We start from the raw sequence: 12,329 nt of genomic DNA on the forward strand, positions 1-12,329 counted from the left end.
CTTATACTAGCATTGTTCCTCTTTGCATCATCGCCTACTACTGTGTGATCAATTGCTCAGCATTAAATATCAACTAAAGAAATGGGATTAATGAATAATTAAAAGAGACAAAACAGCAACAAGAATCGCCTGCAAGAATTGAAGCAAAAACGGAAAGGGAATTAAATAAAAAGTGATAGAAAAAGAGTAGAGGCCCATACTTAAAATCTAGAATGCTTGTTCTCTACTAATAATGCAAAGACAACATTGAAAGAAGCACATGCTATGGCTTATATTCAAACATTCATAGAGAGAGAGAGAGAGAGAGACCTTTACGGTATGTATGCGGAGTTTTGAATGGAGGGGTAAAATTATATTTTGAGGAAAATAAATAGTGGAAGAAATTAATGGTTTTAAAAAGATTAATTGTATGTGTGTAAGAATATTACTGTAATATAGAGAGATTTTTGGTTGTGCCTTTTGGAATTTGATTACAATATAATTAATAGTATTATATAACAACGTTGACAATTAGATATCAGATATTTAATTTAGAGATCATATAGTTTTAATTTAACCTTATCTTATGGTTACATTGAGTTGGTTATATGCATGGATTAGTGTAATCTATGGATAGATTACTCTAACCTTTTCTTTTTCTTTTATTTTTTTTGAAAATTGGTTATTAGATGGAATTGAATGCAAATAATTGCATATTTTGACTTAAGAGAAAATGCATTTATATAATTTGCCAAAGAAAGTTGGAAGGCCTTTTTATTCTTTTGACTTAATTGTGATTGGTTGGATTTTGTTGTGACGATATATGTGAATGTGTGTGCGTTTTAATTTTCCAAGATATTTGTTTGCACTTTTCAATTCCCTATGAATGTGAAACTATTAAAGTTAAGGATACTATTTTTTTGGTCAATTTGGTGCCCATGTAATTCAAATATTCGTTCAAATTAACACTAGTCCTATGCAAAATGTGAATTTTTTTGTTACTTTTTATGTTACTTTTTATGTTACTTTGGTAATGTTATATGCTTCTTATATATTGTTGTTTTACTTAGCCTGAGATTAAAGTATATAGTATAACATGCTTCTAAATGATATAATATTATAATATGAATTGTAAATGGATGCTGGATATTCATATATTCAATATTTGTAACAGTTTTTCCTCTTTCACAAGGATTGCTTCTTCCTATTAGAGCACCCGCAACGCGTGCCGCCGGCGTTCCGCGTGCCGTTCCGCCGGAACGGTTTCGCCGCGGAACGCGTTGCGGCGCTGCATTCCGCTCCCGTCCCGTTCCCATTCCGTGCCGGGTGCCGACGGCACGTAACGCGGCACGGAACAAGCCGCCACGCGCCTGGGCGACGTGGCCGATCCCCGTGCGTGCGTGCTTCCCACTCGCCGGCCCGCGAGTGGGACACGTCAGCAATGACGCAATAATTATTTTTTTTTATATAAAAATCGAATTTTTAAAAAAAAAAAATTTTTTTAAACGGTAACATTACCGTTTTTTTTAACTTTTTCTTAATTTTTTTAATTTTTATTTTTATTTTCTTATTCTATAAATACACCTAATTCATTCATTTTATACACAACTACACATCTATTCTTCCTACATCAACATCAATTTCTCTCCAATTTTCATATTCTATCTCTTCAAAAAATGTCCGGCGACGGCAATTACGGTGGTGGCGGCACCGGAGGGTGGGATCTCAACGCGTTCGGCGATTGGGAGACCATGTACAACACACTTGGCGGTTCTGGGTCATCGACGCCGGGCACGCAGGGGTCGGCGACGCCGGGTGGGTACCAACCACCCACTTTCGATGTGGATGCCTACGCTCGAGGCTCCCGCTCGCAGCTTTCCCAGGGTTTGTCCCAGATTCGGGAGGATATCCCCGTTGAACCCACTCAGGGAGGAGGCCGAGGCGGTGGAAGCTACAGGGCTGCGTCTGAGGCACCCGAGGAGGATGAGGAGGAGGAGCCGGAGGATCTGGGCCGGCATCCCTACACCAACGAAGAAACAAAGGCGGTGTACACCGCCTGGCTCACCGTCTCATATGATCCCATCGTCGGCAACCAACAAGCCGCCAAGTGCTTCTGGGAAAAGGTCCGTGATGTCTACCACGAGACTAAGCCGAAAGGGGCCCGGAAGCGCAAATATACAATGCTTCGTGCTCACTTTGGCCGAGTCGATTTACAGGTCAAAAAATTCTGCGGGATCTACTCCACCGAAGCGGCGCACTACCAAAGCGGAGCTTCGGGCGCCGACATACTGAGGGCGGCTTTGCGCGCCTTCCACCAGGACACCGGTGTACAGTTCAAATATGTTGATATTTGGCAGCTCGTCAAGGACGAGGAAAGGTGGGCCGGTGGTGTCCGCTCCAGCTCGGGATCAACCTCAAAGCGGACGAAGCACACGACGAGCGGCCAGTACTCGTCTGGTGACACCGATGCGCCCAGTGATCGTGGCACGCAGGAGGTTGGGGTTACGGCCGCCGAGTACGAGGGATCTAGCCGTGGGCGCCGTCGTCCGCAAGGGACGAAGGCGGCGAAAGCGGCTAGAGCGAGGAAGGGCCGAGGAGAATCAAGCCAGTCGGCCTCGGGATCGGGCTCACAAGGAGGCTCGAACACACTTATGGTGGCGTACATAACCGCCACAATGGCGGACACTTCCCGCTTCTCGTACGCCCAATACACGGCCTGGTGGAACGGAATTGTGCATATGGCAGGACTACTTGGTCTTCCCCCTCCCCCTAAACCTCGACCGCCTCCGGAGGATGATTCGCCGGCGGAGTAGTTTTTTTATTTTCCCACGTTTAATTGTGTGTTTTTTATTGTGTGTTTTTTATTTTTTTAGGATTTGAATTGTGTGTTTTTTTTAATTTTTTTAAGTTTAAGTTGTAATTTTTTTTAATATTGTGTGTTTTTTAATAAAGTATGTTTGTTTTTTAATAAAGTATGTTTGTTTTTTAATAAAGTGTGTTTATTTAATTTAATTTAGTTGGAAATAAAAATAAAAATTGAAATAGAATGAATAGTAATTTAAGGAACGGTTAAGGAACGGTTAAGGAACGGAGGGTTGCAGGTTCCGTTCCTTAGTTAAGGAATGGAGTAAAAAAGTACAGTGGGGCCCTCAAATAGTGGTTTAAGGAACGGTATAGGAACGGTATAAGAACAGCGTTGTGGATGGCCTTATTCCAATTTGTCTGCTACAAAAATAGAGTCTGAAATAATTAATAATCAACATTAACTTGTGGATTCGAGTCAAAAAAGTTTTACTTTTGTTCTTTTGTCTATATGGTATGCTACTGCCTATGTCCCTTCCCTACCCCTTCTTAATGCAACAAATTGACTATGCATCTTATCTTCCCATCATCCCTTCTTAATGCAACAAATAGAGATAATTAAATGATCATTTAAATCACAGTTTTTGTTAATTTTTGACAAATAATCAAAATTAAAATTAATATGGGATAAATGTCAATAAAATGATATTGTATTTGACAAAATAATGTCATTCGATTTCGAATATCAATTAAAACAATGCTGATTTATCTGAGATGAGGTAGTTTTGTTGCCACATTAGTGTCATATTGACCATCATGGGATAATTGCGAAATATTGAAAAGTTATGAATTTATATTCTAGTTTCAAAAGTTAAAAGACTGAGAATGAAAAATTGTGATTTTAAGCATAATAGTTATCCCTATAAAGTAACAAAGAATAAAATGTAATAAGAAGATGCCGGATTAGAGAATTCACAATCTCTAATGAATTACTCTTGATATTTTATAAAACGTGATACGAGTATATCTTCGGAAATATCTCTCATATCTTTATTATTATATTATCATATCTTTTCCATATAATTGTTATCTTATTCACCAAGTTAGGTTATTCATAGGAGTATTATAAATAGGACCTATTGTTATTCTCATAATTCAATCAATGAAATCATAATTATTGTCTTTTATCTTTATTTAGTTTTTCCGTTTATAATTTCTGATTGTCGACAGAGCACGGTTTCTCTGCGACTTTCTTTATCTTTTTCACTTGATAAGGGTCTTTCCCTTATCAAAACGCTTAAGCCAAAACATGACAAGCACCAACAAAGTAGTCCTACTGAAGCGATTTTAAACAGAAATGGCTACAAAAACCAATGAAAAAAAATCATAGAGACAAAAAGAAACGGATGAACACGAGAAACTCAATAGAACAAATTAACACAAGAATTGCTAATGATAATTGATTAATTTAATTGGATTATCGAAGTGAGGTAAAATCGTGCGTTGAAAGCGCGAAATGCGGCAACAGCCTTCACTAAATGCAAACGTGGTGTTAGTAAATGCTGAAACAGGTCTGATATAAGGCTTGAATTTGCTGCACATGCAACTCAGAAAAATATACTCTAGCTACTTAATTTGGGTTTTTATTAATTTAATAGTATATATTTGTTCTTGTTCATCTGTTGAAGCACCAAGTCCACATTAATTTGATCAAATTAAGCCGTGGCACTGAAAATATTGTTAGCGAGAAACAAGGATCATCCATTTTTGTTAAATTGTTCTGCGATTTTATGTGACAGAACTTGTCATTCTTCAATCAATTCTGTTTTCATCGATTTCATCTTCTACATGCTAAACATTTGTACTTAGTTCTTCTATTTCAATTTTTAATGCAGTATGTACTAAAAATTATTAAAAAATATTTATGACAGAAAATAAACATAATGAAAAAATGAATCTTTTACAATTGACGACTCCAACCTAACCTTTGTCTTTTGTTTACCAAATAATGGAGGACCAAAAGACCATCGGTTTCTACTCGAGTCCAAGCTTAAAAGATAACAGTAAATTAATGATTTAAATTCGTACAATAAATTTTGAAATTTAATTGTACTTCTCTTAATTATCAGGACTGAAGAAACTTTAGTACGACACTTAATTAATTTTGTTTTAAATGATGAATTTTTTCATATCTTCTAATTTAATTAATATATGATTTAAATACAAATGTAATTAAAATTTAAAAAGTTATATATAATTGAAACAAATAAATAAAATCCCAAATTACAATTAATTTTTTCTTTTTATCATATAATTTACATGACATATTTATCATATATCTTAATTAATTGATATATGTAAAAATTTATTAAAATTCAAAATATATGACGACGAAGAAGAATAAAATAAAATATTACAATAAAGAATAAAAATAAAACAAAATGCAAAATAATATAGTAAAAAATAAAATAATAAGAATTAGACAACACACAATAAACAAAGAAATTAGGTAACACATAAGCCTAATAGACAAAACACACACACAGACATGTGCGCCTTTTGGCTCACATTCCCTCTAGTCCAAGCCCTCGTCCTGCCACGACCCTTGCAGTGCTGGCTCATCTTGACGGAACAACAAAACAGTGAGTTGTGTCACTAATGTCCTTAATTGATCATCCTAAAATTTATATATTTTGAACCATTTTCCTAGTCTCCTTAAGGGGCTGTTCAAGTTGGCTGACATGATATATGCTCAATTTAATCTGATCCGGTTTTGGCACTGTTCCATCATGGTTTTAATCCTTGAGTTCATTGTGTTCAAGCTTATAGGAATGCTTCCGGAAATACTAATTTTATTTTGTTTGTCAATTTTTTTTAATAATACCCACCATATGCAATTCCAACTCTGCCCTCAATTGAAATGCGTCTCTCCATCGCTACCGGCCACCCCGGAATGGCCGGCATGCTGATAAGATATATCCTCAACATGTATTGCAGTTGGCCTTAGCTCCTTCAAAATCTCCTCCATCCTCCTTCCCCTACTACCCAATTCGCTATTACCCCCCAAATCCTCCCTCAAATCTCCACCAAGTTCACTTTCCCCTGCTCCACCATCACTAATTGTAGAATCCCCAATTCCTGAGACACCAGAGCTAGGGCTTGCACCTCTCTCGGCTGCAACATACAATTGCAAGGCCATCTTCTGCATCAATTTCAACATATTCAAGAATCCATTATTCCGAGATGGGGTTAAGCTCTGCTGCAACCCCAGAAGGGTTGCGAAATCGGGCGAAACCCTAACAATTGCAAGGGACGCGTTGCAGGGAGGAAGAGGAAGGAGGGGAGGGGAGGAGGGGTTGGTTTGAGGAAATTCTTTTGGTGATGGTCTTGGAGAAGATTTATCGATGAGGTGGTGTGGGGATTTTTGTGGGGTTGAAGAATGGAGCGGCGGAACGATGAAAGAGGGAAGAGATGGGTAAATTGGTAATCTCCATCCATTACTGGATCCGAATTTCGAGACATGAAATGATATAGCATCTCCTTCGGCTGAATTGGTTTAAGAGGATACCTGGAGTGAACAGTGCGGGCCCGAAAAATAACAACGGGCTTCAGTAGGCTTAAACAAGTATCTTGAACACCCATCAAGTCCAAGATATAAGCCCATTTCTGCTCATGTCAAGCAACTTGAACAGGCCCTAAATTTAATTGTATAACTATTACATTGATATCTTCACATTCACTTTATCCTATCCATCTTTGGAATTCATACTTCCAATATATAAATATTTTAGGAATTTATTGAGCTGCTATGATCCGAACAACACGGATACTCCCTTAATTAGATCTTCATATATTTTTCTAATTTTTGTCTAGGAAATTGAGGTTTTTTACCTACAGATATATTTTATTCCCATAATTTTTATTAATATGCTCCAACTAGATCAGATGGCCATACAATTTATAGAAAACCTAAAAATTTAAGAGACCTGTGAGTGTTTGATTAACAATCATCAGGGTATGCGTGTATATTGGTAATAACAAATGTTAGTTATAAACCATTGTAATCAGTTCCTTAGCAAATATACCTATTGATTAGAATATTTGTAACATAACATGTCCTTTACAATGAACTAAGTAAGTTGCGATATGAATTAATTAATTATTCCTTAAATAGACTATAATCTTAAATAGAGTAGGTTTTTGGTGTCCGAACGAAATTCCCGTTTCCTTTTGCTTTTACTTTTGATTTTTCCTTTAGTTTTTCTTCTTACTTTTCCTTTTTTTTAGGTTTAATATTATTTTTATTGTGTTTTAGCCCTATTTGAAAGAAAAAATAATTAAGGGAGTTTATTTTCATTATGTGATTTTCGAAAATATAATTATTTATTTTAATTTTTTTAAATATCACAAATTAAATAAATATATAAACTTAAATATCAATGAGGTTATCTTGGAAAAGCAAAATTACAATGGCTACTCTACTATTTAATACTCCTACAAATTACAATGAAAAGGTAAAATTTCAGCACAATATAAAAGATTTTGATTGAATTGAATCTGAAGAAAACGAAATGGACTAATATTACAACATATGAGTAAATCTAGGATATCTTGATTCTCCAAAGACAAAAAATAAAGAAATAGAATAAATCTTGTAACTATTATTAATGAGATACACAAATATAAAATTAATTCAAAGAAAATTGCATCTTCTGGACTTGTGTGCCTTTTTCTTCATTTTCGGAGGTCGCAAAACCACCTTTATTGCTGTGTCAAACACAGCCTTCACATTCTGCCACAAAATTACACCAAAATAGATAAAAATTGATTAATCACAAAATTAAACCAACTTACTAAATGGAAAATTAAATTAATATTTAATTAATTACCTGCTGAGTTTTGGCACTACACTCGATGTAAGCTACTGCCCCAATCATCTTCTTCAATTCATCTCCCTGTTTAAAATTTCACAAAATATAATTTTTTTTAAAAATAGAAAAAATATATGCAGAAAGCTAATGATATTATTTGACTAATAATATACCTGAGCGTTTGTTATAGGAACTGCAGCTGGATGATCGCTCAGAAACTGCTTATCTTCTCTCAGATCTGTTTCAACATTTCGCAGATTATGTGTTTGTCGAATTGTCTCAAAGAGAGAAACACTCTAAACAGAGACGCATTTCGAAAAAAAAGGCAAATTTATATCTTACCCATTTTGGTTCCGACAAGGACAATCGGCACATTTGGAGAATAATGCCTTAACTCTGGAATCCACTGTGATCAAAACAAAATCATCACAGAGTTGAAAAATATGACCAAAAAATAATATTAAACCTTCTTGTAGATGTTTTCATAGCTTGCTTTGCTGATGAGAGAGAATGCTAGTAGAAACACATCAGCTCCTCTATAACTTAGTGGGCGCAGCCTGTTGTAATCTTCTTGCCCTGTATGAAGCAAGTTACGTCACATTTCCTTTTTAGTTTGTCTTATTTAGAATAAAATTTATCTCTTCTTTCTCCTCTTTAGTTTACTCATTCTGTCTATTTAAGACGTTCACCTTTCCTTATTCCTATGTTCGTATTTCATACGTATCAATAACCAACCTGCGGTATCCCAAAGCCCAATATTCACAATGTTTCCATCGACGACGACATTGGCACTGAAGTTGTCAAACACCGTCGGAACATAGTCCTAGAACAAAAATCAAGAAAAGATCATAACTGTTAGGAATTTCTGTCGTCATCTAATGATATGTAGTAGAAATTACAGACAGGAAACAGATCTTGACTCATAATAGAAGTAACACTACCGTTGGAAAAGTATTGCTAGTGTAAGAAATGAGCATGCACGTCTTCCCGACGGCGCCATCGCCGACCGTCACACACTTGATGAATCTAGCGGTTGTCATTTTTTTTAAAAATTTTCTTTTTTGAATTTATTTTCTTCTAACTTGCTTATGCATCTAACTATATAACTCCCCCTTGTTTATATATCACAGCGGGTTTGTTTTTACGTATAAAGGGATAATGATTTGTGACATGACTTTTCGGTTACTTTGAGTTTAAGGACAGAGAGAGACAGCTTGGGTGTAACGAAATTAGGTGTGGTGGTGAGTGAGAGTTCGTTGGTTAAGTGTGTAAGAAGCGATGGAGGGAGAAATAAATGAGGAAAGATAGAAAGGTGATCAAAAGTGGAGGCTTGCTTACACTATAACTAATATGCCATCATTGTTATTTTTTATGATTTTTTAACAAAGATTCCAGATTTTCTACTTGTGACTTATCTGTTATTATCTTTTTGGGTGAGTCATGATGATTGATGACATTGACACCTAAATTTCGAAGATTGTTTTGTTGCCAATCAACTAGAAGTGGTTGGAAGATTCTTGGGCTAATCAAGGGAGCAAAGCCCATGCTATATTAGACGTTGTTGTCTTAATGGGCCTATTTTGGGCTTTTACAAGCCCATTATTAGCTAGTTCTTTATTCTAAGGTCCAATGTGTTTTCCCCCCTTTTTATTTTAGTTAGTACTTTTAAAACTCTCATTCACAGCCAATAACATTTCGAGTAATGTATAATAAAAACCTTCATTCAATATTTGATTTATCAGTCTATCATTGGTACCAAAAACTCTCATTCACAATCAGGTATGATTTCGAGTTAGTGAATAATAGTGAAAAAACTCTCATTCACGATATTGACTATTCAAGATATGAGAAATACTACTGATAACTATCAATGTATCATTCACAATTAAGATTATATTTTTGGGTGTGAATAAAAGACAAAACATTCATTTATAGTCAATGCTAATAATATGAATTGTTAATTTGGGTATAAAATAGTAAGAGTGAATATTATTAAAAAAAACGATTAGAGTTTGGTTGGCAGCGTCTTTACATATTGAGTACACTTTGTTAATGAGATCGTACGTAGTCCTAGTACAATTTCTAGATGGAATAACTTTCTTGTTCCTAATATAGGCTTACATAAGTCTCAAAGTCGCTAATTTTTTGCCTTAATTTACAATGTGTCTCTAGCTAAATCCATGTTTAAGAGATCATTTAGTTAAATTTACACGTTCATAACTCCTATGCATATATATCTAACTTGTATACAAACTCAATTTCCTAAAATTTGTAAGTCCTGCACGATTTAACGATAGACAAATCACTGTTTTTTGTGGAATTATGGCTACATGATACATCAGTTATTAAATTTGACAAATTACAAAGTGTATATAAAGAATTGAAGCTTCCAAAAAGCATCAAAACACATGACTAACTCATTTTAATTTCACGTGCAAATAGAAAATGGGCCGGGCTGGGACCCATACAATAAAAATATGATCCCTCAAAAGAGACAGTTGCTTTTATAGGCTGCGTAATTTATAGTTTTATACTACTACATTGTTAATTTGTTACTCAAAAATAATTTGTTACAATAATAAATTAATCTGAAATGATGTAAAATTAATTTTGTACTATCCAACTATTAAAAAAATGTTAGTAACACTAATCTTATTAATTTATAAATATTAGAATAATATATAGTAGAGTATCTTATGAATAGTTTAACTACTTCCAGCTGTTTTCCGCTGTCGCATTTATCTTCGTTTGAATTACAGAAACATATACTCCTTATTATGATTGGAAAATAAATACTGTACATTTGCCACATGCATATGTTCTTGCACGATATTAAAAATATGAAGAATAATTATTATTGGGGCACGAATTTATTGATTAATTAAATAATCAATTAATTATGAGTAAACTCTTTACGGTGTCTACTGATAAAATTTATTATTGATCATTTTCATCCATATTCAAAGTAAAAAAAAAAAATTAAAAATACCATCGTTTTGGCAATAATGAAAGAAATCATTTTTATACAGAATATTGACATAAATTGAATTTTTTTTAATAATTATTTTTAATTTGTAAGGAAAAAAAATTCAAAATTTACCAATTTCCATGATTTTATGAGCTATTACCCCTTTAAGAAATGCGGCATTTCCTAATTAATGGAGTAATAGGAAAACAGAAGGAGGTAAATAGCTTTAAATAAAGGTGGATCTTGTACAAAAATTATAGCCAATCTGACTTGCTGATAAATGAAATGGGACCATATTTCTGTGTGAAATTTAAATTGTATTGCAGTGGTGTTGAAGCATTGTAACAACTAACAAGTCATGTGGCCCTTCATTTATTGAATAATAGTATACGTGTATGAATTGGATAGGTGGCCTTGTTAAAATATTTTCCTTTTATTTATGTTATACTTATAAGGTGAGGCAGATAAATCACATTATTTAGCAATCATTAAATTTTGATTTTATAGCTCCATATGCAGATTTGACAATAAATACGTTATAGGCTGTGATATTATAATACAATAAAGACACATGTTATGAAATATTAAAAATATTTGATTCACTAATTAATGTGTTTTTAGTAGTATTCCTTTAGTATTGTATACCAGTAAAAAAATAACTGATTTAATATATATTTAAGGTCGCTAGCAATCCAGAAAAGAACTCCAATTTTAGTTTTGTAAATAATATATAAGTTAAAATAACATTTTGGAGGTAAAAGAAATATGAAGAGTATGAAAAAAGCAAGAATGTTATGATTGCTAGGATAGCATTGAATATGGTAGCTAGGTTCTTCACTATTTACATGAATTGAGAATGTTTGCTTTCCAATTAACTGTTTTGCTTGTTTCTTCTTTTGTGATGATAAAACTAGAATTCATGATGCACAATGTCTCTTTTTCAGAAATCAAGAGTAATCAAAGACTGAAATGTAAGATGTATACCAATTGATACTCTTCGAATTCAAATATATGCATCGTTTCAATTCTTCATAATCTTTCTTCTAAGGATCGATGGGGAATTGGGGATCACTGGTTAATTTGTAGGTAGGATTTTGAATAATGCCGTTGAAAAATTGCCCCTAACATAAGAGCAACACTAGGCATACAACAAATATAAATGACAATCATTTAGAAATCTTTTATAGTATAAAAATAGTGAAAATGAAGTACATCAATAGAGAGCGATTCCCATACAATCCTATCACATATTTCATGCAAATGTACATTTTTTCATTAAATCTAGTATATATGATATGACATAATATACCAAAAACGATAGTAGTAAAATATGTGTTGAAATCTACCACGTGCCCCTTCAGTCAAACAAATTAATAATCGATGCAGTAGAGCCTGTCGTCGGTTTCCAATATATGGATATATATTTATTTCTTCCTAAAAATTCACCTCCTACCTTATTCCATACATATGATAGATCCCCTTTTCTATTCAAAATAAAAGGGCCAAATTATATAAAAAAGCATGAAACTGGGTTAAATTCAACTTTGAAAATAAGCTAAAAAATCCATTAAATTTGGATTTACTCTCAATTATTGTACGGTGAAAAATTCTAATAGCCGATGAAAATCTCTTTATGATAGACAACATTTTTAATTTATTTGCGATGACGTCCACATATAATTTTTCGGTCACCATATTGCAAAAATATT

At 33.9% G+C, this 12,329-nt stretch overlaps 1 protein-coding gene across 1 annotated transcript; it reads right to left on the reverse strand.

Annotated features, from left to right (window-relative positions):
- Positions 1–7,301: 7,301 nt before the first annotated feature.
- LOC121777747 (rac-like GTP-binding protein RAC13) lies at positions 7,302–8,753 on the reverse strand. Its single transcript, XM_042175096.1, has 7 exons — positions 8,594–8,753; positions 8,388–8,475; positions 8,119–8,228; positions 7,995–8,058; positions 7,826–7,890; positions 7,671–7,736; positions 7,302–7,573 (listed from the first exon to the last, which is right to left on the reverse strand). Exons 1-7 carry the CDS (start codon positions 8,690–8,692, stop codon positions 7,475–7,477), a joined length of 591 nt encoding a protein of 196 aa, XP_042031030.1. The 5' UTR covers positions 8,693–8,753; the 3' UTR covers positions 7,302–7,474.
- Between the last annotated feature and the right edge of the window lie 3,576 nt (positions 8,754–12,329).

The sequence above is a fragment of the Salvia splendens genome, chromosome 18, assembly GCF_004379255.2.
Source record: "Salvia splendens isolate huo1 chromosome 18, SspV2, whole genome shotgun sequence".
Classification (NCBI taxonomy): Eukaryota; Viridiplantae; Streptophyta; class Magnoliopsida; order Lamiales; family Lamiaceae; genus Salvia; species Salvia splendens.